This window comes from Hakea prostrata, chromosome 6, assembly GCF_041222555.1.
Source record: "Hakea prostrata isolate BN-2017 chromosome 6, UWA_Hpros_2, whole genome shotgun sequence".
Taxonomy (NCBI): Eukaryota; Viridiplantae; Streptophyta; class Magnoliopsida; order Proteales; family Proteaceae; genus Hakea; species Hakea prostrata.
This window is the reverse complement of record NC_142605.1, coordinates 6328453-6355416: the sequence shown is the minus strand read 5'-3', so window position 1 is coordinate 6355416 and position 26964 is coordinate 6328453. Positions and strand designations below refer to the sequence as shown.

The 26964-nt window shown below is 39.9% G+C and overlaps 1 protein-coding gene across 2 annotated transcripts in view; it reads left to right on the top strand.

The window, feature by feature from the left end:
• The first annotated feature begins 17079 nt into the window (after positions 1 to 17079).
• UMAMIT2 (nodulin MtN21 /EamA-like transporter family protein) overlaps positions 17080 to 26964 on the top strand; it is a 34576-nt gene continuing 24691 nt past the window's right edge. The window contains exons 1-4 of one of the 2 annotated variants that reach the window (XM_089159891.1): positions 17080 to 17628; positions 18733 to 18795; positions 18928 to 19044; positions 19157 to 19442. In XM_089159891.1, coding sequence (XP_089016017.1) covers positions 17432 to 17628; positions 18733 to 18795; positions 18928 to 19044; positions 19157 to 19442 — 663 coding nt within the window. In that variant the 5' untranslated portion in view covers positions 17080 to 17431. The remainder of the gene's footprint in view (positions 17629 to 18732; positions 18796 to 18927; positions 19045 to 19156; positions 19443 to 26964) is intronic. The other variant, XM_089159890.1, reaches the window with a different exon arrangement.

Here is a 26964-nt window from a genome sequence, read left to right as displayed (position 1 = left end):
CTTCTTCAGGACTAGGTTGTACTTGGATATCAAACCCCTAGCAAAAGCACCCTTCTATGGCAAATTACATGGGGGCGGTTGCTAGTGGCGGTCGATCAAACCAAGCGACTACCTAGAGCGACCGCCCGGTCTGTTTACGAGGTTTTGCCCTATTTTGCCCCCTGACTTCTATAAAAGGTAACCCTCGTCCCACTTACGAATATTTTATTCGTGGTTACCGTTTTTGGAGGTCAGACGGCTGCAGAGAAGTGTCGAAAGCGGATCTGAAGTGCTGGCAGTGATTTGGAGATCAGTCCTTCCCTTTTTCTAGTGTTCTGAAGTGAGGTAATGGATTCACCCTTCATCCTTTATCTCCTTTGCCTTTTAATTTCGTGTTAACCCATCCCCTCATCATTGTGGTTACCCTTTTGATTCAATTGTGACTCTCTTACCAATCTACTTGAGGTGATTCATTCAAAAACGAAACCCTGCTTTCATGAAAAGGATAATCCAGTCAAGGGGAGAGTTCAGGGTAATCCAATGATGGTAATTGTTAGGATTCCTTCACCCTTTGGCTATAGGAGTGTTAGATTCGAGATTTAGGTCATGATCACTCGAAATCTGGATTGAAAACGGGTGATCAGAAGCCTGAGTTTCGGATTGAAACTCTCTGTTTTTGGGGCGGTCACTAGTGGCAGTCGCTCAACCTAAGCGACCGGCCCAAGCGACCGGTTGGTAAACAGTGACCAAATGACTTTTGGTTTTGATCCACTTTAATTCAATTAACTTATACATTATTGTAACACTGTGTTTAGGTATTCTCAGTTTGAAAAGAAAGTCTTGTAATAGTTTACGGATCTCTTTTTATGGACAGTTTACTTATATGCAGGTAAGGACATTCAAACCTATCTTTATAAATAGACTTAAACATGCTAGTCCAGTGTCTGTTAGCATTAACCTTTCATTATATATTGCTGTAGTCATGTTTATATACTGATCTTGTTGTACTACTACTGTTTGTCTTGTTTAACATGTATACTTTATTGATTATGAATGTGATACACTGATGATGCATAGTATGAGGTTCTGATGGATGAGGTATTCCTTTTGGATATCTTAGCTTGGGATATCAAAAGGCTGTGGAATGGGACACATGCTTGATGATGTCTCCAGCACTGTCATGACTATTGGATGACATTCTTAGGTAGAGTCTAGAATTGCATGGTTAGGTACCCCACATGCTACTATCCTTTCGGTAGGGGGATTGAAACCGAATGACCCGTGATGATAGTGATGTGACATTGGTCTACTGTTACTCATATAAATGGTAGGGTTGCATATGTTAGGGTTGGGCTCATGGACGTCCAAGGAACAGACCGGGAGTCGTGAGGAGTCATGAGAGCATCCGCCCCAATAATATATGGATGACCATAGGGTTAAGGAGTGAAGTCCAACAGCGGTAGCCAGTCCGTGAGGGTTCTCTTTCCTAGGTTGCAAAGGATACTTAACAGAGTTGGTTGGTGCCATAGGGGATGTATCTGGATTTCATGTAGACATGTTACCAGTATGACCTTGCATTGGATTAGAAACCCCAACATGCGCAAGTACTCATTACCAATGGTCGTGGTAAGAGAGTGTTGACTTAACCCCAACCATGGTTTGTGAGCCAGGTGTGGACTTTCCCTTTTTTCCCAGGATCCCTACAAAGGTAACCAGTCCTTGCTGGATCAAAGTGACTAGACTTACCCAGGGGAGAGCTGGTGTATATCTTAAAGCATGTCAGCTGGCAAGATACTGCATAGTTAGAAATCATAGTATCATTCATACTTTGCACTCATTCATGTCATTTATGCATTTATGCCTTGTTGGATAATTGATGGGATTTGTAATTGTTCTTACTGAGTTCTCTAGAACTCACTCATTTATTTTGTATATGTTTATTAGCCTACAATGAAGAAGGAATTGTACCGGAAGATGGACTGGTTTCCTATGAAGGAACCATCCCGTATGAAGAGAATGTGGCACCGACAGTGGGAAATGGAGATAGCATGTGCGGGAGCTCCTGTGGGTGCATGGAGTGCACTTATCGCACCTATTGATGGTCAGAGACGAAAAGTGGTTAAACAGTTCGCTCAGCGAATGGAAAAGAACTGGAGGACACTCTATCTTGAAATTCATGAAAAACACTATTTAGCCTTAGAAAAGGAAACAGGAAAGAAACTGATATAACTCTTTGATTGCTTCCGCTGAACTCGTATTCATTTTAATTCATTATTCTTTCTTTTATCATTTTTATTGGAGTATTTGGGCTCCTGTAATTCTTTAATTCATTTATTGAACATTTATTGCTCTTGATTGTCTATATTTGTATTTATTATTGTTAATAGACTAAAACCGTGGATCCTGTGACCGATCACTCCCACGGGTTGTCGGGCTGGTAACCGAGACCGGCGGGTGGGGTGTGATAGAGTGGTATCAGAGCCAGGTTTTAAGAAGTCAATAATACTTAATACAAGTGATAGATGAGCAATCTGAGTCATAGATCCAGAAGTAACTCAAAAGAACTAGATTGAATAATAGAACATCTTTCGTTAGAAACGAACCAAGAAAGTAAGTGAATCTTTCTTTTGCATAATCTACTATAAGTCAAGTGAAACATATTCTCACATATTAATTATCAAGAAGGTGCATAAGAGACAATAATATAAATGCAACAAACATAACTGTACTTCATTAATGAGATAATGCTTTACATAATTTGGAGTGTACTCTACGCTTTACAAAATGATAGGAAATGAACATGTGCTGAATAAAAACTACAATAAACATATCTAAACCCTAAAGTCAGTACTGAATCAAAAAGGATAAAGGCCTAAGTCAACTACTGCTGTGGTGGAGATGGTGGTGCTAGTCTCATCTGGCGGAGCATGTCAAGGCCCTCTGCTATCTGGCCCCTCATCTCTACCTGCCCCTGCTCGAACTGGTCCATCCGAGTGAACAGAGCTCTAGCCCCGGATGTGCCTCCTGTCTCGAACTGAGAAGGTGGTGGTGAGTCTACATGATCATCATCATCAGCCTCTACATCCATGTCCTCCGGCTCGGCTAGCATCTCTGGTGAGTTTGGTCCGCCCAGTAAATGCATCTGAGCGACCAATCTGTGACCTATCGTACAACCATGCCCAACCGGAATAGCCTCCTCTCCCTCTAGGTCGACCCCGAAGTGCTCGAAGATCCGTGTCAGAAGTCGCCCGTATCCAAGGTTCGCTCCCCTCGGATATGTCACTCGATAGATCATGGCATTCTAGATTATGTATGCCAAGTCTATCTAGTAGCGGGTGTACACTGAGAAGGTCATCATAGCCTGCATGAGTGAGATCTCACTCTGATGATCTGCCTTAGGCAGCAGGTTTCGTGCTATGATCCGGGAGATGATCCTGCATGAGGGAAGCAGCTCGGTCACTGACTCTACCCCGCTGCACTCCTGTATGCAGATGCTCGAGTAGATGAGAGCTCTCTCCTCCCAGTGGATGACATCATCTGACTCAGCCCCCGGCTCGAACCATCTCCTGTCACTGTGGATGTATGGCAAGTCAAGGATGTGAGCCAGCTCCTCTGTGGTGAAGCGAATGCCTGTAGTCTTCACCCGGCTCTCTATCACCAGCCTAATGTCATGCTCTCCATCCCTCTCTCTGTGGAAGGTCAGGTTGCTGTAGAATAACCTGACTAGCTTTGGATAGGTATCCTCATTCAAGAACAAGGTACCTCTCCAGCCCACAGGCTCGAATCTACTCTCGATCGGGACTGTTGAACCTCTTGAAGTCACTACCGGTTGACCATACTCGATCGGGCGCTGACTGAAGTGGCCGAAGTACAGCTCCTGTGCCTCCGGTGATCTGAAGTAGTCTGGATGGACTAGGTCATGTGCGTCACCTCTACCTAGACCATGACCTCGGCCGCGAATGGGTACTCTCCTACCTCCGCGGGCAGCCATCTAGCGAGAAAATCTGTTTTTAGGCGAAAAATATGCAAAATGAGAGTCATGAGATGTCCAGTAATTACTTGTTAGAGTAAAAATGCATAGTGAACAGTAGATCTATGCCTAGACATGTTATGGGAAGTAAAAGAAACATTTTGCATCAAAGAAAACCTAGAAATAGTTACACATTGTAGTTTCTTACAAAAACCTAGAAATAGTTACACATTGTAGTTTCTTACATGCAAACCATGGAAATGAAGGGTTTTGTGAGAAGATTACCTGTGTAGCATGTAGACGTCGCGTGGGAAGTAGATCCTAAGCCAATGGAGTCTCATAAATACTTTCCTAACCTTTGGCACGAAATCCCCAGAGCCCTAGTACTGTTTTGAGTAGTGTAGAAGTGCAAATGAAGCCCAAAACCGTATTTGAAGCGTTGCTGTCGCGCGTATTTTGGGGCGGTCGCTACTGGTGGTCAATTGATTTAAGCGACCGGCCCAGTTACTGTTGCACAGATTTTTGGATTTTGGCTATGTTTTGATTCTTTTTGGACTTTGTGCTTGTTGTTGCTTCTGTTTGTGAATGTTGACCATGTTGTGGAGTTACTTTGACTTGAGGGATTTTTTTTCCGAACTTGATCATTTAGTGTTGCTAATTTCTGGAATTCTTTTCGCAGAATGGTTCAATTAAGGAATCGTGCTATTAATGGTCAAGGTGGTGAAGAAGGTGGAGAAGATCAGAACCGTGTTGAAATACCTGTCGTAAACACTAGAACTGAGCCTCCCCGAGTTGAAATTCCTCCTACTGGCAAAAATCCTCCGCGTGCATCGCAAGTAGTCTCTATTCAGGATGTGATGAACATTCTGGGAAGCATGATGCATCAACAGCAGAATCAGTTTACTACTATGATGCAAGGTTTCGCGACTACTCAGCAGAATGCCCAAGCAGCTCTTAATCCTAATGGAGCTGGTACTTCTGCAGCTGGTACTTTTGTGGACGGTTTTGCCCCTGGTTCGCATGCAAGGTTGATGGAGCATTTCTTGAAGCTTTAAATCCCTGCTTTTACTAGTATTTCGTCGGATGCATTGTTCCCTAACAAGTGGATCTGAGAGATGGAGAAAGCTTTTCGCAACCTCCGTTGCAGTGAAGCTCAAAAGATTCTATGTGCAGAACAAAGACTACAGCATGAAGCTGATGCTTGGTGGAATGCTACCAGACCTATTTTGGAAGCTTCGCACCCGGTTCTTACTTGGGAAATTCAAGGATGCATTTTGCAAGAATTACTTTCCTGAGTCTGTGAGAAATGCTAAAGAAGCTAAGTTTATGGCACTCACACAAGGACCTAATACTGTTCTGGAGTACCAGAAGAAGTTTGAAGAATTGTTTTACTTTGCCCCTATTGCATTCAAAGGTGATCGGAGAAGGCAAAGAAGTTCTTCAAAGGTTTGAGGCCGTCACTGAAGACTTACCTAGCGATTCATCCGATTGTGGATTATGCTGAGATGGTACAGAATGCGAAGAAGGTAGAAGATAATGAGAGAGAGAATTGTCTGCTCCAGCGTTCTGTTGCGAACCGGAATCATTTGGTTGACCGTAACCGGAGATTCTCTAGGCTTGCTCCTTATTCTGCCCCTTCGTATCAGCCTAGAGGAGCTAGTTCCAGTTTTAGCTCTGCCTTGAGCTATGGTTCTAGCAGCGCACCGGGGCGTCCTGTTGCAGGTAGTCAGGGTACTAGACCGATCTATGCTAACCCTCGTCCAGTGGTTAATAACCAGAGACCTGCATATCCTTCTTCAGCAACTCCTGTGAGTGGTAGGGATTTGATTTGTTTCAACTGTGGGAAGCCGGGTCATTATTCTCGTAACTGCACTCAGAAGCCGAATCCTCAGGTGTCAACTTTGAAGCCTACATCGAATGTTCCCTCTGGAAAAGTGTTTAGTGTTGTTGGTTCAGAATCTGAGATAGATCATGATGTGGTGACAGGTATTATTTCAGTATCATCTACCTCTGCTTTCGTATTATTTGATATTGGTGCATCTCATTCATTTATAGCATCTTCTTTAGTGAGTCGTATTCCTGTTACACTTGCGAAGTTGGAAAGAGGACTAGTTATTAGTACTCCTACCAGATTTGTTCTTAGATTAGATGAAGTGGTTGAATCTTGTTCAGTTGTTGTTACTGGTAGAACCCTAGAAGCCCGTTTGATCAAGTTGGATATGTCTGATTTTGATGTGATACTTGGAATGGATTGGTTATCTAAGTACGGCGCAATTATCCTTCGTTCGGAAAGGAAAGTACTGTTCCATCCTAAGGATGGTAGTCCATTTGAGTATCAAGGTAGTCAAGGGAAGTTGAGCAAGAAGATAGTGGCTGCGACTGTGAAAGTCAGGCAGTGGACTAAAAATGTTGGACTTCTTTCCTCTTTTGTGGATGTCTCAGAAGGTGTGAAATAGTTGTCTGATATTGAAGTTGTCAGGGACTTTCCTGATGTTTTCCCTGATGATTTGTCTGGTTTGCCTCCAGAGAGTGAGTTAGAGTTTTCAATTGATCTAATTCCTGGAGCAGCCCCTGTGTCGAAAGCTTCGTATCGGATGGCTCCGACTGAGTTGAAGGAACTTCAGACTCAGTTAAATGATTTGTCAAGCAAAGGGTTTATCCAACCCAATGTTTCGCCTTGGGGAGCCCCGGTGTTGTTCGTGAAGAAGGATGGTAGTATGCGAATGTGCATAGACTATCGGGAATTGAACAAGTTGACGATTAAAAATAAATATCCTCTTCCTAGGATCGACGACTTGTTTGATCAGTTGAAAGGTGCCTCTGTGTTCTCGAAGATCGAACTGAGGTCTGGGTATCATCAATTAAGAGTAAAGTCCAGTGATGTCTGCAAGACTGCATTTAGGACTAGATATGGGCATTATGAATTCCGAGTTATGCCTTTTGGTCTTACTAATGCTCCGGCAGCTTTTATGGATTTGATGAATCGAGTATTTCAAGATGTCTTAGGTAAGTTTATCATTGTATTTATTGACGACATTCTGATTTATTCAAAGAGCGAAGAAGAACATGTTGTGCACTTCAGTTTTGCTCTGCAACGTTTAAGAGAGAAGAAGTTGTTTGCCAAGTTCAATAAATGTGACTTTTGGTTACCTAAAGTTATGTTCTTAGGTCACATTGTTTCCTCGACGTGTGTTAAGGTTGACGCCGCAAAGGTTCAAGCTGTTTGCTGATTGGGACCGACCTAAGTCAGTCACTGAGATTCAAAGTTTTATTGGTATGGCGGGATATTATAGGCGCTTCATTGAGAATTTCTCTAGACTATCAGCTCCTATGACTAAGCTTACCAGAAAAGGGATCAAGTTTGAGTGGAAGGAAGCCTGTGAAAAGAGTTTCCAAGAACTCAAGAAAAGGTTGACTAACACTCCTGTGTTGACAATACCAGATGACTCTGGAGGTTTGACAGTGTATACCGATGCCTCTGAAGTTGGTTTGGGTTGCGTTTTGATGCAGCATGGGAAGGTTATAGCTTATGCTTCTAGGCAGTTGAAGAACTATGAGCATAACTATCCTACTCATGATTTGGAATTGGCAGCTGTGGTTTTTGCTCTGAAGATCTGGCGTCACTATCTTTATGGTGAAAAGATATCGATTTTCACTAACCACAAGAGTCTCAAGTATTTCTTTACTCAAAAGGAGTTGAGTATGAGACAGAGAAGATGGCTAGAACTGGTGAAGGACTATGATTGTGATATTCAGTATCATCCAGGAAAAGCTAATGTGGTTGCTGATGCTTTGAGTAGAAAGAGTAATCGAGGAAGTGTGGTTCTGACATCTCTCAGTAAGCCCTTGTTGTTCTCCATTGTCAGATTTGGACTTGAGATTTTGTCAGAAGGTTCCGGTGCTATTTTGGCAGCTGTGTCAGTTCGACCGAGTTTGAGGGACCAAATTGTTGCTCTGCAGTCGACTGATCCGGAATTGAAGAAGAAGATCGACCTGATCACTTCAAAGACTAAGGATGTGGAAGATTTCTCCCTAGCCTTTGATGGTGCTCTTGTTTTTAGAGAAAGAGTTTGTGTTCCTGCTGTCACATCCTCCCAGCCGGTACCCTAACTGGCATACCCGAGAGTGTGATCCACAGCCCAGAAGATCAAGTATCGAGGAAATCATCCTCCCACATATACAATAACATAATCATAAACAAGAAATAATCAAGGTTTAATATTATAAATAAGGTTCAAAACAAGAAGTGAATAAACAATATAATCAGAGTGCCGAAAATGATACCAGATATCCAAAGATATCAAAAGAAGTAGAGAGAGGCAGAAACTCACTCCACAAAATAATGGAACGCAGTATGTAAATCTAAAAGAAATAACAACTAAATCAAAGGAACTAAGAAAGATAACTAAACATAAGAGTTTTCTATTCTATAGATGACATCTTCAAAATAGTGGACTTCATCAATCCATTTGAGACGTTCCACCTCCACGTTGTCTTTAATCGTGGTACGCAACTTGATCAACTGAGGGATCACAGAGTAATCTTGATTGTTGCCAACACCTTGCGTGTAGTACGCTTCATCGGCTTGCGCTTCATCGTACTGTTCGCCATAGTAATCAGTACCTATAGAATAGTCTAACAAAACAATGTACAAAAGGAATGAGTTTCGAAGAAACTCAGTAAGGTAGTTAATCCATAACAACATAAATAACATGAAAGCAAACCATAAAAAGATGAAATGCAATATGAAACAAATAATGTATGTATGCATCTAAACTCTATGTATGCTGATCTCTATTGGCAGACATGCTTTAAGTCATAACACCGTACTTCTTTAGGTAGGTCACGCATACGGCTCCTGTTGGTAGTGGGTCCGGCATCCCTCGGGACAAACCATGGCTGGGGGTTAAGTCAACACTCTCTCACAACCATTTGGCATAAATACCGATGCATGTCAGGGAAAAACCTAGCCCAATGCAAGGCATCTACTTAGTTACATCAACTCAGGTCCAGATACCTCCATTCTTCCCCCCGGGCGATCCTTTCCGGTATCCTTTCCACTAGAGTCCTAATAGTCGCGAACTACGGACTCATCAACCCTATTGGTTATCCACATATGGTAAACGGGAAGCTCTCATGTCCCCTCACGGATCATTTCACCGGTCTTGAGCGCCCATGAGCCCAAGTCTAGCCATATACAACCCTCCAATAAATGGCCCCACAATGTGATTCCCGTCCTCTCACGGGTTGGTTACCGGTCTTGAGCGCCCGTGAATCCTCATTGCTGCCACGGGTCGTTCGGTCTCAATACCCTTCCGAATCGGGTCTGATATAATGGGGACATCCTAGCCAAACACTGCTAGACAGTCCTAGGTATGACAATCAATAACTCGGGAAAGCGTCGATGGACAACCCCGGAAACATCCCATACTATTTCCGATAATGTCCAAGGACAGAAGTGTCAAAAGGACACCTCTCAATCCCAAATCATACCTAATCAGATACAATCCCAGATCAGTCATGACATACACAGTCAACAATTCATCATATACAAAAGAGAATATAAAGTCATGATCTAATCATTAACAACATGATAATAACCAATTCATATAAGTATGAATAATGAGAAAGATTACCTAAACAAGTGCTACTGTTCTCACAGTAGTAAATCAGAAGTAAAAGTATACAAACAGTAATTAAACTCATAGTTTCATAAAGATAGAAACCAGAGAGTATGTGATCTATGTAGTTAAGGAGATAACAGTCCTTACCTTCTAACTCGTAAAGGAACTTAGAGAATCAAGTAAGACCTTGACTAAACCTGAGAAGAAAGTCTTAAACAAGTGTATACAATATGTTAGGAAAGATACATGGAAGGAAAGATCTTAAATCAATCAAAGCAGACCAAGAATGGGGTTGTTGTACCCATTAGTCGACTGATTGGTCTACTGCCCCAGTCGACCAACAGAGATAGTAGCCATCAAGAATCAGAATTTTTAGAATATGAATCCGAATTTGGCGGTTCAAAAGGGTACAAAATAAGGGGGAAACTTCAATGGAAGCATCCAAGTCTATAAAGGACATCAAACCATTAATTAATTCAAGTTTCCATGTTACAACTTAGGAACCAGAAGGTTAACCTAATTAGGTTAAATCATAGATCATGAAGGGAATATAGTATGGATCAAGGATAATGAACTAGAGGAGGATAGGTTATGATTCTAGTAAAGAAAACACATTGATTGGCTGTTAACAGGGTCAATAACATATATCCAAGAAATTAGGGTTTCACCCTTTTTGGCTCCCATGAAAAAGGTTGAGATCACAGGAGGGAGGGAATTAATGATTTGCCAATAACAACAAGAAAAACTAAGGAATATTAAATGTAGATCAACCTAAACATTACCCATGAGGTTTCCCTCACATGGGAGGTTACCAAAGGTTCTCCGGATGATCATACAAGGGTTAGGGTTTCAAGAAATAATTGGCTAGGGTTAAGATCATGATGATGATCATAGATCTCAAAGAACATGATGAGATCATGGAATAGATGGTTGCAAGGGTGCAGCATCTTCTTCCTGATCTCAACCAAGAACAGAATAAAGAAAAGAAAATCAGAGATAGAGAGGAAAGAGATCATAAACATACCTTTGATGCAGGAGGATGAAGATTACTTCAGTTCTTGCGAGATATCAACCAAGGATGCAAGGGAATTGATTAGAATAGGGTTCTAACTCATTCTAGAGGCTTAGGAGGCAGATGAGGCGGAGTATTCCCGAGACTAAACTTAAATAGAGTAGCCACGTCCTAATTTTCAAAAACAGAATCAATTGGTCGATTGATTGGTCGACTGGTCCAGTCGACCAATCAAGACAGCAACTTCAACACAGGGAATTGAAGGCTCAGATCAAGTCCAAACATCAAGGGGTTTTGCACACACCTAAAGTGACATGCCTAGTAGGTAGAAATGCCTTCGAACCAATACAGAGAGCACTCCAAGTCCATCAATTAATCCAAGCTTCATCAGGGTGCAGTTTCCATAAATGGAACACTGACATCCACACTCAAGGATTCCAATCCAGCCATCAAGTCTTCTACAGAAATGGCCCAAAGATGACTCCTTGCCTTACTTCGGGTTGTTGAACCTACAAACAACAGGGTTTTCGGGTCAAGGTTAGGGCTGGGTTTCACACCTGCTGTTGAAGACCTCATAAATTGGTTTCACACCTGCTGTTGAAGACCTCATAAATGAAATCTTGACTGATGCTCATCAATCCATCTTTACTATTCATCCCGGAAGTGTGAAGATGTACCATGATATGAAAGGGTATTTTTGGTGGTCTGGCATGAAGAATGATGTAGAAGACTTCATTGCTAAGTGTGGAACTTGTCAACGTGTGAAAGCTGTCTGGCAGCCTTCGTCTGGCCTTCTGCAACCTCTTCCAGTACCTAGTTGGAAGTGGGAAGACATTACTATGGACTTTGTCACTAGTCTACCCCGAACTAGCAAAGGGAATGACTCGGTGTGGGTGGTAGTGGACCGATTAACCAAATTGACACACTTCATTTCGATGAAGATCACCTATACTATGGATAAGTTGGCCCGGCTTTATGTTGATAATATGGTGAGACTGCATGGTGTTCCTGTCAGCATTGTGTCAGATAGAGACCCGAGGTTTACTTCGCGTTTATGGAATAGTCTGCAGAAAGCTCTGGGTACTCAGCTGCTGCTCATCATCCTCAAACCAATGGCCAATCAGAAAGGACCATACAAATTTTGGAGGATATGCTTAGAGCATGTGTCATAGATATGAGTGGTAAATGGGATGACCACCTATCCTTGGTGGAGTTTGCTTATAATAACAATTATCAATCTACTATTGGAATGGCCCCATTTAAAGCTCTGTATGGAAAGACTTGTAGAACTCCTCTATATTGGGATGAAGTTAGGGAAAGGCGTGTTCTTGGCCCTGATCTAATCGAAACTACCGATACCATGGTGAATATGATTATAGAAAGGATCAAAATTGCTCAGTCCCAACAGAAGTCTTGTGTGGATAAAAGAAGGTCTGACCTTGAGTTTCAAGTTGGTGAGCGTGCGTTTTTGAAAGTTTCGCCGATGAAAGGAGTCATGCGTTTTAATATCAAAGGAAAGCTCAGCCCTAGGTATATTGGTCCCTTTGACATTATTGAAAAAGTTGGACCAGTAGCTTATCGGTTGGCTCTGCCTCCGTCTCTTGCTGGTGTGCATGATGTTTTCCATGTGTCTATGCTAAGGCAATGCTTGGCAAGCACAGAGCAGTTGCTCCAGCATGAACCAGAAGGTTTGAGTGCGGATTTGACGTATGATAAAGAACCGGCTGAGATTTTGGATCAGAAGGATAAGCAGTTGAGAAACTGAACTATACCTTTGGTGAAGATCAGATGGAAGAATCATTCATTTGAGGAAGCATCTTGGGAGAAAGAAGACGAGATGCGGTCCAAGTATCCTCACCTTTTTGGACCTTCAGGTACGTTGTAATTTCGGGGACGAAATTTCTTATAAGGAGGGAGGGATGTAACAACCCCCGTATTTCTAACCCGAGATCCGTATTGCAGGTCCGAGAACCCGAAGGTCTAGTCGGGTAAATTTGTGGAGTGTCCGGATAGAAGTCCATGATCCATACCCTGAACCCATGGATCTGGATCCTCTGTCTGAAGAGCCTGCCTTGCTTGGTAGTTGGTCTTCTGGAAGACAAGTGTTGTTCGGAGATGTTCGAAATGAAGGTAAGATCTCCCCCATCTCTTCTTTAGGACTAGGTTGTACTTGGATATCAACCCCCTAGCAAAAGCACCCTTGTATGGCAACTTACATGGGGGCGGTTGCTAGTGGCGGTCGATCAAACCAAGCGACCGCCTGGAGTGACCTCCCGGTCTGTTTTCGGGGTTTTGCCCTATTTTGCCCCCTGACTTCTATAAAAGGTAACCCTCGTCCCACTTACAAATATTTTATTTGTGGTTACCGTTTTTGGAGGTCAGATGGCTGCGGAGAAGTGCCGAAATCGGATCTGAAGTGCTGGCAGTGATCTGGAGATCAGTCCTTCCCTTTTTATGTTGTTCTGAAGTGAGGTAATGGATTCACCTTTCATCCTTTATCTCCTTTGCCTTTTAATTTTGTGTTAACCCATCCCCTCATCATTGTGGTTACCCTTTTGATTCAATTGTGACTCTCTTTCCAATCTACTTGAGGTGATTCATCCGAAAACGAAACCCTGCTTTCGTGAAAAGGATAATCCAGTCAAGGGAAGAGTTCTGGGTAATCCAATGATGGTAATTGTTAGGATTCCTTCACCCTTTGGCTATAAGAGTGTTAGATTCGAGATTTAGGTCATGATCACTCGAAATCCGGATTGAAAATGGGTGATCAGAAGCCTGAGTTTCGGATTGAAACTCTTTGTTTTTGGGGCGGTCACTAGTGGCGGTCGCTCAACCTAAGCGACCGGCCCAAGCGACCGGCTGGTAAACAGTGACCAAATGACTTTTGGTTTTGATCCACTTTAATTCAATTAACTTATACATTATTGTAACACTGTGTTTAGGTATTCTCAGTTTGAAAAGAAAGTCTTGTAATAGTTTACGGATCTCTTTTTACGGACAGTTTACTTATATGCAGGTAAGGACATTCAAACCTATCTTTATAAATAGACTTAAACATGCTAGTCCAGTGTCTGTTAGCATTAACCTTTCATTATATATTGTTGTAGTCATGTTTTATATACTGATCTTGTTGTACTACTACTGTTTGTCTTGTTTACATGTATACTTTATTGATTATGAATGTGATACACTAATGATGCATAGTATGAGGTTATGATGGATGAGGTATTCCTTTTGGATATTTTAGCTTGGGATATCAGAAGGCTGTGGAATGGGACACATGCCTGCTGATGTCTCCAGCATTGTCATGACTATTGGATGACATTCTTAGGTATAGTCTAGAATTGCATGGTTAGGTACCCCACATGCTACTATCCTTTCGGTAGGGGGATTGAAACCGAATAACCCGTGATGATAGTGATGTGACGTTGGTCCACTGTTAGTCATATAAATGGTAGGGTTGCATATGTTAGGGTTGGGCTCATGGACATCCAAGGAACGGATCGAGAGTCGTGAGGAGTCATGAGAGCATCCGCCCCAATAATATGTGGATGACCATAGGGTTAAGGAGTGGAGTCCAACAGCGGTAGCCAGTCCGTGAGGGTTCTCATTCCTAGGTTGCGAAGGATACTTAACCGAGTTGGTTGGTGCCATAGGGGATGTATCTGGATTTCATGTAGACATGTTATCAGTATGACCTTGCATTGGATTAGAAACCCCGACATGCGCAAGTACTCATTACCAATGGTCGTGGTAAGAGATTGTTGACTTAACCCCAGCCATGGTTTGTGAGCCAGGTGTGGACTTTCCCTTTTTGCCCAGGATCCCTAAAGAGGTAACCAGTCCTTGTCGGATCAGAGTGACTAGACTTACCTAGAGGAGAGCTGGTGTATATCTTAAAGCATGTCAGCTGTCAGATACCTGCATAGTTAGAAATCATAGTATCATTCATACTTTGCACTCATTCATGTCATTTATGCATTTATGCCTTGTTGGATAATTGATGGGATTTGTAATTGTTCTTACTGAGTTCTCTAGAACTCACTCATTTATTTTGTATGTGTTTATTAGCCTGCACAGAAGAAGGAATTATACTGGAAGCTGGATTGGTTTCCTATGAAGGAACCATCTCGTATGAAGAGAATGTGGCACCTGCAGTGGGAAATGGAGATAGCCTGTGCAGGAGCTCCTGCGGGTGCATGGAGTGCGCTTATCGCACCTATTGATGGTCAGAGACGAAAAGTGGTTAGACAGTTCGCTCAGCGAATGGAGAAGTATTGGAGGACACCCTATCTTGAAATTCATGAAAAACACTATTTAGCCTTAGAAAAGGAAACTGGAAAGAAACTGATATAACTCTTTGATTGCTTCCACTGAACTCGTATTCATTTTAATTCATTATTCTTTCTTTTATCATTTTTATTGGAGTATTTGGGCTGCTGTAATTCTTTAATTCATTTATTGAACATTTATTGCTCTTGATTGTCTATATTTGTATTTATTATTGTTGATAGACTAAAACTGTGGATCCTATGATGGATCACTCCCACGGGTTGTCGGGCGGGTAACCGAGAACGGCGGGTGGGGTGTGACACATCCTTTATTCGAATGCAGTGATTTGTTTTCGGATAGAATCTTCTCAAAATCATTGATTAGGGAATAGAACTAATCACAACTAGGTTACCCCAACATAAAGGAGATGGATTTACACCATTCCAAAGCTGAAGGAAGAGAATGGAGTGAAGGGAATTCACTTACCTCAACCATATTTGCAAACAGATGAGGGAAAAAGATCCAAATCGCAATCCACGCTTTCCTCACCTTCCAGCACGTGTCTTTTGCCTCCTAACTGTCCACAGCAGCAATCTCGAATATAATAATTAATAATGAGTTAAAAACATGGGGTTTGCTATTTATAGAGGACAGAGGGAAAATTAAGGCATTTTCCCGCAAGCAGACTATGACGATCGCTTGGGGCGGTTGATTGGCCCAATCAACTGCCTTAAGAACCTGCCCCCTGGTACTTTGCAATACATGGGTGCTTTGATCAAGGGGTTCATTCCCAACCTCAACCTAACCCTAAACAACACATGGGGGAGGTCTTATCTTCAATTTGGACATCTTCAAACACCACTTGACTTCTACTAGGGGTCCAACTTCTCAACAAAGCAGTTTTTTCATCAAGAGAATCCTGATCCATGGGTTCAGGGTATGGATCATGGACTTTTATCCCGACACTCCACAACTTAATCTGACTTGACCTTTGGGTTATCGAACATGTAATACGGATTCCAGGTTAGAAATACAGGGTTTATTACAAGTACCCTAACCACGATACCCAGAGGTGTGATCCACAAGTCCCATGGTTAAGTCTAGGAAAACCATATATCCACATTATGCAATACACAATAATGAGCAAAGAATAATAAATGTTTACCTTTATTAATAAATCAATCAAAGGAATAATCTTGAAATATAATCATAGTATAATTAGAATATAATCAAAGTGCGAAATAAAATGATCCCAATCAAAGATCAACTACAGAGTATAATGGGAATAACTCTATAGATTAGAATGCAAAAGAGTAGTTCAAATTCTGAAGTAGCTCTAAAGTTATTACATCTAGAATAAACTAAGAACATAAAGAAAATTGTTCTATTCATACAACTCTTTCAACTCAAATAAAGTATGATCGTATTTGTAAAGTCTAGTAATAAAAAACGGTCGCACTAGCTCCATTATAGGACTAATCCTAGTACGCTTCATGATCACACAAGGAATCTTCACTGTTATCTTCGTAACAACCAACACCTTGCATAGAGTACCAGTTACTTGCCATGGCTTCGTAGTCTTAATTCTCAAAGTCATCGGTACCTACATATAATCTAAAAACATATCTCTCGAAGGGTGAATTCAAAAGAACTTAACAAGTAGTTTAATCACAATAAACAACTACAGTAATTCAAAGCAAACATAATTCAATAATACGAGATAATGAATGCAAATATGCTTCTAACTCTAAGTATGTTGGTCTCCATTGGCAAACACGCATTAAGATCAAACACCATACTCCTCTGGGTAGGTCTTAAATCACTCTCCCTCACGGCTCTGATGCACATCTTTTGGGTTTTACGATGATAGTTGGGTACTGCATCTTTCTCGAACATTCCATGGTTGGGGTTTAAGTCAATATTATCGCTTACCACCATTGGTCTGAGTATTGACGCGTGTCAGGGTTAATACCTAGCCCAATGCAAGTTATCTACTGAGTCACATTTACTTGGAGTCGGTTAACTCCCTTGTGTGCATTAAACAATCCATTCCGATATGATAGCCTCTCTCCGTACCTATAGACTCCTCTCGAATTGGTTGCTTGGCGCATCTGATCTCGGACTTTATTAGAAACAATTTCAAGTTTCGGTATTGAAATATTGGCACCGTACCGAATTACCTTGAAATATTAACATACCGTACCGATATACATCATGGTTTGGCAGTGACGGGTGAATTGTAAGTGGGGTTATGTGGTGTAGGCCGCGTGGCCATGAACGATTTGTGTGGCTGAAAGCCTGAAACCAGAAGAGTCAGATCCTTGGAAAATCGGCAAGAAAGAAGAAAATCAAGAAGAAGAAGACGACCAGCAATGTTACAGTTGAAGATAAATAGATCGATTCAAGTGAGAATGGTGGAGTAGTGAGATCGAAAAGAAAAATTGTCGCTCATTTGATTCGATTCACCACCGATTGTCCGAAGCCCAAAGACCACGGGAACTCGAAGTGAAGAGGCAGATTTGTTATATGCATGTATAAGAAGAGAGTATACGAGGGCAAGATTCAGGTAGGAAGATGGCAGGAATCGGTGGAGGAGGAGGAGATATTAGGAAAGCCCATACAGCCATGGCATTAGTGCAGTTGTTTAATGGGGGATATCATGTCATCACAAAGGTGGCTTTGAACGTGGGGATGAATCAGGTCGTCTTCTGCGTCTGGCGTGATGTCATCGCTCTCTCCATCCTCGCCCCTGTCGCTTACCTCCGTGAAAAGTCAGTCCCCAGTCTCTCTGTTTCACACACCACTGTGCTTTTTACTTTCAAATTCCCTTGATGATGCAGGTTGGGCAATTTCTGTTATCCATGCTTGAGTTGTTATCTCTTCGAAAATGGGGGAAACGGAGAATTGATATAGATTTTTTTCATGTATGGTATGGTGTACAAGTTACATACGCTCTGCAAAGCCGTAGAGTGAAAAGCTGCAAGTTTATCCTTCATGAAAAATAGAGTTTTGAATCCTTCTAGTTAGGTTTGAGTTATTGGAATCCCCCAGTTTTCCCTCTCTCTTTTCTTTTTAAAAGAAGACCACAGAATTGCCCATAGACGAACGTGATCGATAAATATACAGAACCCTCAAAGATGAAACAATATGAAAGACCATAGGCATATATGACAAAGCTGCGACGTATGAACCTAAAATACAACGCATACCTGAGGTGAAAATTTTCCTTCTTCTGTTTAGAGGGTGGACCTTGGCACAACAGTAAGTTCGCTAAACTGCGATCGGGTGGTTGTGAGTTCTAGTTGGGAAACAGTCTCTCCACAGAGTGGAGGTGAAGTTGGGTACCTTATGACCCTCCTAGGCCCTACAGTTTTTTTTTTGGGGGAGCTTCTGCCACTGAGAATGCGCTTCCTTCAATATATCTTTTGTTTGACGAACTTCTTACTGGCAATGAGTGTGATATAACTTGGATACATTTAAGCCTTTCCCCCCACTTCTTCTGAGAGATAATTGTTTGGAATTAATTTCTGGTTTTTGTATCCATGGGCTCTGTAATTGTTTATGATGTTGTCATACTATTTTTGCGTTAATTGCCAAGCCCCTTTCTTATAGGAATTCTATCAGTGGAACCTGTTGCTGAAGACTTTCAAGAAAATCATCTTGTGATATTGCTCATGTCTTACTCTTATTTTGTCTTGGTTTTACTGCATGCATTCTGGCTTCTTAGTTTACATCTTTTTCCTTGTGAGCGGAGAAGAGGACGTGAGAAGTTTGTATAATGTTTTTCATTCTAGTACCATAATGTGTTCTCTTAGTATCTCAAAAGCTAAGAGTTTGTTGTTTTAAAGCCGATTTTTTTTTCTTCTTATTTTCAGAAGGGTTCGACAACCGTTAACTGGCCGCCTTCTTTTGTCATTTTTCTTTCTTGGTTTGACTGGGTAAGGCTAAATCTTTACAATTTAAGCTTGTTCATAATGTTGCTTTAGTTGTACATAATTATTCAGGTGCAGAAATTGCACTCTCTACAAATATATAGAGTTTTGGTTGCTTACCTGCTTAGTCATGTGTAGGATCTTCGGAAATCAGCTTTTATTCATTATTGGTCTTAGCTACACAAATCCTACTTATGCTGCTGCTATTCAGCCTTCAATACCAGTTTTTACATTCATCTTGGCTGTGTTAATGGGGTGAGTTTGATTGTCTTGTGCTATTATGTGATAAGTGATGTCTTAGTTTTCTTTTGCCTTTCTTGTATGTTTTGCACCACTAAGGGCAAATTGTTACACCATGTCAATGCAGAACAGAAACAGTGAATTTACTGAGAATTGAAGGGCAGGTGAAGATTGCAGGCACCCTTATCTGTGTTTCAGGTGCAGTACTGATGGTTCTGTTTAAGGGTCCTCCTGTCTTTGGATATGGAGGGACGGATATTTCAGGACTAAGTGAGATAAGTGCAAGGGCTCAACCAGAGCCTTCTGGATGGTTAATGTATAATTTGCTGGAGTTTGGGCTGGAACGGTGGCATGTTGGCGTGTTATGCTTAATAGGGAACTGTATGTGCATGGCCACTTATTTAGCCATACAGGTATTCCATCCGTTACATTTAAGCATTCATTACTTTCAATTAAGTTTTTCTCTTGGTTGGTTTCAGGTTTGGATCACCATTCTGGGGTAGATTGGTTTAGGTTATAGTTGCTTACCATTTCTTACATATCATTTTAATTTAGAGTGAATTTCTTAGATCTACAGGCTGAGAAAAATAAAAAAAAGGAAAAAAAAAAGAAGATTTCAAGATTGGTAGTCTGAAATGAGTTTTACTATCACAAATTGCAAAGTTGAACTGATTTAGCAAACATCTAACTAACTAAAAGAGAAACTTTAAGCCTCTGAAATATCCCAACATCTTTTTCTGCTGCTTCTATTGTGGGCTGTAAGCCATCCTCCCAGCTTTAAACTACGTCAGCCTCAGATAAAGAGTGATTTAGCCCTACATTGAGTAGGATCAGCTAGGGGTCAATCTTCCAGAATCTCAATTCAAAAGGTTAGGGTTTTAGGGTTTAGAGTTTAGGATTTTGGGGTAGTTTATAGTGGTTGAATGGGATGAAACTTTGAGGGAACTTAGATAATGATATGTGTTGATCCTGTAAGTTTGGGATATTTTGACTGTTTGATAGATCTAGATTTGAGTTTGAATTTGGGTTTTCTGCAGATTACGGAAATTCAAGAAAGGGGTTAAAACCTTGGATATTGGATTGTTATTTGATGTGTACTCTTGATTGGAAGAAGAGGATGATATGTATAGGCTATCCGATGGATTTTCAATGGATTTAAATATTTTTTTTTTGGGATGATTAAATAATTCATTACCAAAGAGAATAAAAGGAAATACAAGAGTACAAGCGACAAAGCCCAGGCAAAGTGCCTCAACTAACAAGCAACCAAAGGGGAAGATAGGTTTTAATGGCTAGTGTTTAGTGAAAACAAAAATAGTGAAAAGGGGAAATAGGGTTAGGCGAATTTAGAGGATTAGAAGAAGAATCATGGGATGCGGTGATTCAGCCTATGCCTGATTTGAAGAACAACAGGTTGAATGCTTGAAAAAGACCATCATCTTGTAGGAATTTCCAGCATAAGATTGAGAAGAAATTGCATAAGAAAAAGAGAGGGGAGAAGATGATCACACAACCATGGTATGCCAGTGTACTTCAGCAGCAACAATAAACTAAATTCAATTCGCAATTCATGGCTCAACTAAGCAATTATGTCTATATTTATAGCCACATTGGTTGACGTAGATTCAGACTCAAACTAGGACTTACAAATTGAAAGTTAAGTCCACAACTCCTACACTATAATGGAAAGACCTAGCCCAATTTTTAACCTATTAGGTAAGATTAGGTGAGATAAACTGACTAGGATAGTGAAATAATTAAAGAAAGTAGACTTGAAATAGGACTCTTAAGAGACTAATAAAATAAATCATGTTGTTATACTTTCTATCCATTTTTTAGGCCCATCAAATTGGCCAGTCACAAAGTAAACCCATGGAATCAAAGACCAAATACATATATGAGCCAATTGTAGATTATGCGTTAGAATGAAGCTTGATTGATGATGAATTTGCATCAAAGAGAGGATGATCTTGTGGACATAAATACTACCATGTGGCAGGCTGGCTGCAACCATCAAAGGTCTTTTTCAGGACTATTTATTTAAAGCCTTTTTGGCAGCCACACCAGGCGTTATCTTGATCAATATCGGAGGTGTCGATGTAACCAAAGTTTTGGGTTAGTCTTTGATACACCTCACACCGATGATAGGGATGCCATGTCTACCTGAAGCCACGAGGAGACATGGAAAGTGACGTAGGTGGAGAATCCCTGACAAGTGATCCAGGGCAAACGTATGCCATCAAACCTGAGGGACTACCAGACAAATTAGTTGCAGGAAGGTGCTGATGGCAGCTCTGAGAGTTGAAGAATGCTTGTGGTTCTGCTGATGGTTGGCAGCTGTGAGAGTTGAAGAATTGCTTGTGGTCCTGCGTATTCCAGAAACTTCTTTTTTTCTGTTATTGGTTTGTTAGTTTGCATTTGCTTGTTTGTTTGTTTGCCTATGAGGGATTAGGGATTGTCATTGTTGTAAAGGGACGAAAAATGAATGAAGGAGGCATGAAGAATTAAGTCCCAACTCTCTGTATCGTCTTCTTCCCTAGCTTCTGTCTTATATTTCTCACCCAATCTCCCTCTGGTCCTATCAATTGGTCCGACCTGCCGGATATGGCAGAAGGCACCAGATTTTGGCAATTAGAGGAGAATGCCAAAGGGCTAAGTGAGAGTGTGAAGTCACTCATGGCCATTTCGGCAGAACATGTAGTTTTAATGGAAGCCTTGCAAAGGGACTCTTCAGCACATAAAATCACAATCACTGAAGTCGTCTCACAACTCACTGCTGTGAATGGGAGATTCGATCAGATGCTGAGAACAAGCTCCTCTACCTCTGAATCTTGTAAGCGAGTGTATAGTCTGCTGGGTTTACTACCCACCCCACCGTCCGCAGGTTCCATTTAGGGTAGTATTGTGAAGTTAGATTTCCCTTAGTTTGATAGAGTTGATCCCATAGGTTGGATTTTTAAAGCTGAGCAGTTTTTTGAGTTTCATGGCACTCTTGAAGAGCACCGGCTGCACATTACGGCGTTTCACATAGACGGGAACGCTTTGTGGTGGTTTCAAGGTTTGCATCGCGCTAGGAAGTTTGCATGGTGGAATGACTTCACCAGAGCACTGGAGATACGTTTTGGCTTGACAGAGTTTGAAGATCCACAAGCTTCTCTATCTAGATTGGTGCAACAGACGACAGTGGAGGACTATCAAACCCGGTTCGAAGATCTCGCCAATAGAATCCATTACTTGCCGGCGCCATTCCTATTGAGTTGTTATGTATCTGGCTTGAAACAAGACATTCGAACGGAGGTTCAAGCATTTAGACCTGCTGACATGAGCCAAGCGGTAGCCTTAGCTCGTCTGTGAGAAGAGAAGCAAATTGAGTCCAGGCACCACATTAGTTGTGCGGTGCCGCTCTCGACAAACCATCGGCTATATCCATAGCGGCCGCCTTATCTAATCAGTACCCATGTATGCAGACTTGCTCTTACCATCCCTATCAAAAGATTAATTGCAGCAGAAACGCTGCAAAAGAGGGAAACAGGTTTGTGCTATGACTGCTATGAAAGGTCCGTGCTTGGGCATTGATGCAAACGCTGCTAGTTGTTTTTATTGCAGTTTGGGATGCAGAAGAGGATGGGGTGCAAGATAATGACCCTGGCAGAGATGACGGTGACCCACGGAGTGCCACTGAAATTTCATACCACTCCCTGACCGGAATTGCGATGCCGACCACAATAAGATTCACTGGTTGTGTTCTGGGCACCCATTCTAGTTGCTTGTTGACGGAGGCGCAACGCTAGGGGTGTCAACGGTTTGGGCTGAAAAACACTCAGCCCAAACACGACATGTTATGAGAATAACAGTTTCGGGCTTGTGCAGTTTGGGTTCGAGCTGACTAACAGTTTGGGTTAACGGTTTTGAATTGGGTTCAATAACGGTTTGGGTTCACTCAATCTTAATTGTAAAGCCATTCATCCATCTGATTATATGTTACTAATAACGCCCCAATTCTCTACTTTATTCTATGTGAAAAGATTCTTCTTGGTACTGTTTTGATAACTCAGCATAGTATTACATCAATTATTTGTCTAAGTGATTAGGTCATAAAACCACAACCAAGATGAGGAGTTTTAGTTGTCCAGCAAGAACAAATTCACGGTCTCAACATAATTACCCATCTTGCTAAATACACTTGCTAAATATTTACTAAACTCATCTTCCAAATGGTGAGGGCTTTGACAGACTTGCTGTTTGCAGATTCCAAAGCAAAACAATTCAGCAAAACATATGTAACAAAGCCCAGCTTTGTCACTAAGCTTTCCAAAAATCCAAACTTGAAACCTGAAACCTGAACCTCTCAACCCAAAAAATTGGATTGGTATAGTTCATCACTAACCTTAGCATTCAATAAATAAAATTAGAATGAACAAATCGGCAAAGGCCAAAGACTATTAGCCTTATATCATATCATACTACTATTATAAAAGTATGAACTCAAGGGACATGGCTACTTTTAGTTTTCCTCCAATACCCCTTTGTACTCGCTCAATTACATATTTACATTAATAATAAATGATGTTTATAATGGTCAATTATGATAACAACCATTTAAAATAAATTATTTATTCAATAAATATTAATCGATGAAAACAAACTTCATTAAAAATGATGAGATTTTTTGATCTCTTCCAAAATTACATGGGATTCTATAATTGGACATTTATAGTTTAGTTTCCCTCCAACACCTTTATGTACTCACTCAATTGGATCTTTACAATAATAATAAATGACGTCTATAATGGTCAATTACGATTACAACCATTTAAAATAAATTATGTATTCAATAAATATTAATTGATGAAAACAAACTTATTAAAAACTATGAGAATTTTTTATCTCTTCCAAAAAATTACATTGGATTCTGTAATTGGACATTTATAATTATGATATGATAATGTAGTACATGAATACCAACTAGGGATAATAATATAATTATCATTATTATTATTAAATGAAATCCAACTATTTGTGTCCCAAAAGAATTGCTGACTCTTACGTCTCTTGAAAAAGACAAAAGAAAAACTTCCCCTTTTTTCTCTCCAAAATTAATCATTTTCAACTCACCCTTAAATCATACTACTATTATAAAAGTATGAACTCAAGGGACATGGCTACTTTTAGTTTTCCTCCAATACCCCTTTGTACTCAATTACATATTTACATAATAATAAATGATGTCTATAATGGTCAATTATGATTACAACCATTTAAAATAAATTATTTATTCAATAAATATTAATCGATGAAAACATTCTTCATTAAAAACGATGAGATTTTTTGATCTCTTCCAAAATTACATGGGATTCTGTAATTGGACATTTATAGTTTAGTTTCCCTCCAACACCTTTATGTACTCACTCAATTGGATCTTTACAATAATAATAAATGACATTTATAATGGTCAATTACGATTACAACCATTTAAAATAAATTATGTATTCAATAAATATTAATTGATGAAAACAAACTTATTAAAAACTATGAGAATTTTTTATCTCTTCCAAAAAATTTCATGTGATTCTGTAATTGGACATTTATAATTATGATATGATAATGTAGTACATGAATACCAACAAGGTATAATAATATAATTATCATTATTATTATTAAATGAAATCCAATTGTTTGTATCCCAAAAGAATTGCTGACTACTACGTCTCTTGGAAAAAACAAAAGAAAGACTTCCCCTTTTTTCTCTCCAAAATTAATCATTTTCAATTCACCCTTAAAAGGGAAAAAAAATTATTATTATTTTTAATGAAATCCAATTGCTCGTATCCCAAAAGAATTGCTAACCACTACATCTCTTGGAAAAAGCAAAAGAAATTTTTTTTCCCTTTTTCTTTCCTAAATTAATCATTTTCAACTCACACTAAAAAAAAAAAATAATAGTAAATATAAAAAAATAAATAAATCCCTCTTTTGTTCTTTATGGGTTTCCTCATCTTAATAAAGGAGATCAATATATTTGACAATCTAGAGGAGCTATACCAAAGATTATTCCAATAATGACAATTATGGTACAAGTTAGAACTTATAAATCGTAAAGTTGTATCACATAAAAACTAAAAAAAATAAAAAAAGAGCGCTTTATACTATAGAATTACACTTAAAAACATTGAAGAAACTAATAAAAGAATATTTGCTCAATTGAAGGAAATTAAAAATTAAAAACAATAAAAAAAATCTTGTGGTTATATAAATATGCAATTGATTAATAAAAATAAATTTATAATTTACAATGAAAGATCTAGCCTCCATGTATTATAAAGTAAAGATAAATTTGTAGTTCACAACAAAAGAAAAGTAGTTTCATTTACATAAAAATTATACTATTAACCAACGGGGGTTGGTCCAAGTGGTAAGCAGCTTGGTTCGCTTAAGCAAGGTTCAGGTATCGAATCCTTGTGGATGCAAAAAATTCCCACTGGGAGACTCACCCACCACAGCCAGGTGTGCGACGCGGGTCGAACCACCGGTTTATAAACCGGGGTTGGCAAACCAAAAAAAAAAATAAAAATCCGACCATTAAATTTATTGAATTAAATTTGAACCGTTTATGATGGAACATCTAGATTCAATCCTACCAAATTTAATAGTAGAATTTCTAGGATTTTTCAATACCACCCCTAAATATAATTATTTTTGCCAATTACATATACATAATTTCTAACGCACCTTAAAAGGTTAAAAAATTTATATATAGGAAAAGAAAGGTTACCGATATTATGCCTTTGGTTTTTTTTTTTGGGCTATAACACAATCTCTTTGATAATCTTTGAAGATATTGATCTCGGAGTCATCTCCCAGATCCCCAAAGTTAAGATATTGTTGCTTTACTAAGAGACACTTATGTTATGATTTATCCAAACTTATGGGTGACATGTTTAACCATAGTAGTAAAGCATTCAGTCTGTTTGCAACCATCACTATGATTAAGCATCACGAATATATAAGTTTTAGATTAAAATTCAACTCAAAGGGAAAAAATTGAAATTTCTAAATTACACAAAAAAATAATATATTCATGAACACATCAATCACACGTGCATTTGCATGTGCGTTATTACTAGTAATTAACAAATGACAATACACCTGTTTTCACCAAATAATGTAAAACGAGAGAATTAGAAAAAAACAAATTACACAACATGCTATTTTTGGGGCAAAACTCTTGACCACCCACTATTGCCTCATAAATTACATGGCACCCACATGTAAATTACAAGTTACCCATAATTAATTTTGCTGTTAAAACAGATTATGAAATTACCCAAATATCCTTACTTTTATTTAAAGTATTTAAAATTTGAATTTTAAATTACCTAAATACCCTCGTGGTAGGAATATGACGATAATAACCCCATTTTGATTAAGCAAATGACACCAATTCTCTCACTGGGTTTCATCAGAAAAATCATTTGCTGGGTATTTCGACTGGTGGGTTTGGGGGATTTTCTCGAATCCGACATTGCTTGGACGAAACCACTTACCCATTACCCTGAATGTCTGTTTCTGCAGTTTTGATTTGAGAAATCTTACTAGTAGTGAAGTTCGATGACTTGATCTCCAACAGCTATGACGAAACACCGGAAAGCTGTGCTGTTTGTCTATATGAATTCGAAGGTGCGCAAGAAATCTCGAGCTGGGTTTATGAAGAGGAACCAAAATCGAAACCCCAAATGTGAATCTGAGGCGAAACCTTAAGCTATGAATGAAGTTTTTCATGACAATTTTCAGGATTATCGCAACATTGGTATCTGGTTTCATGCATTTAACCAACTTAATCAGATCTTGTCTCTACTCTGTTCTGAATGCAGAGGCAACATCATTTTTTGTTGGATTCTCATCTTGAAATTATTGGTGGGAAGGAACTTAGTGACT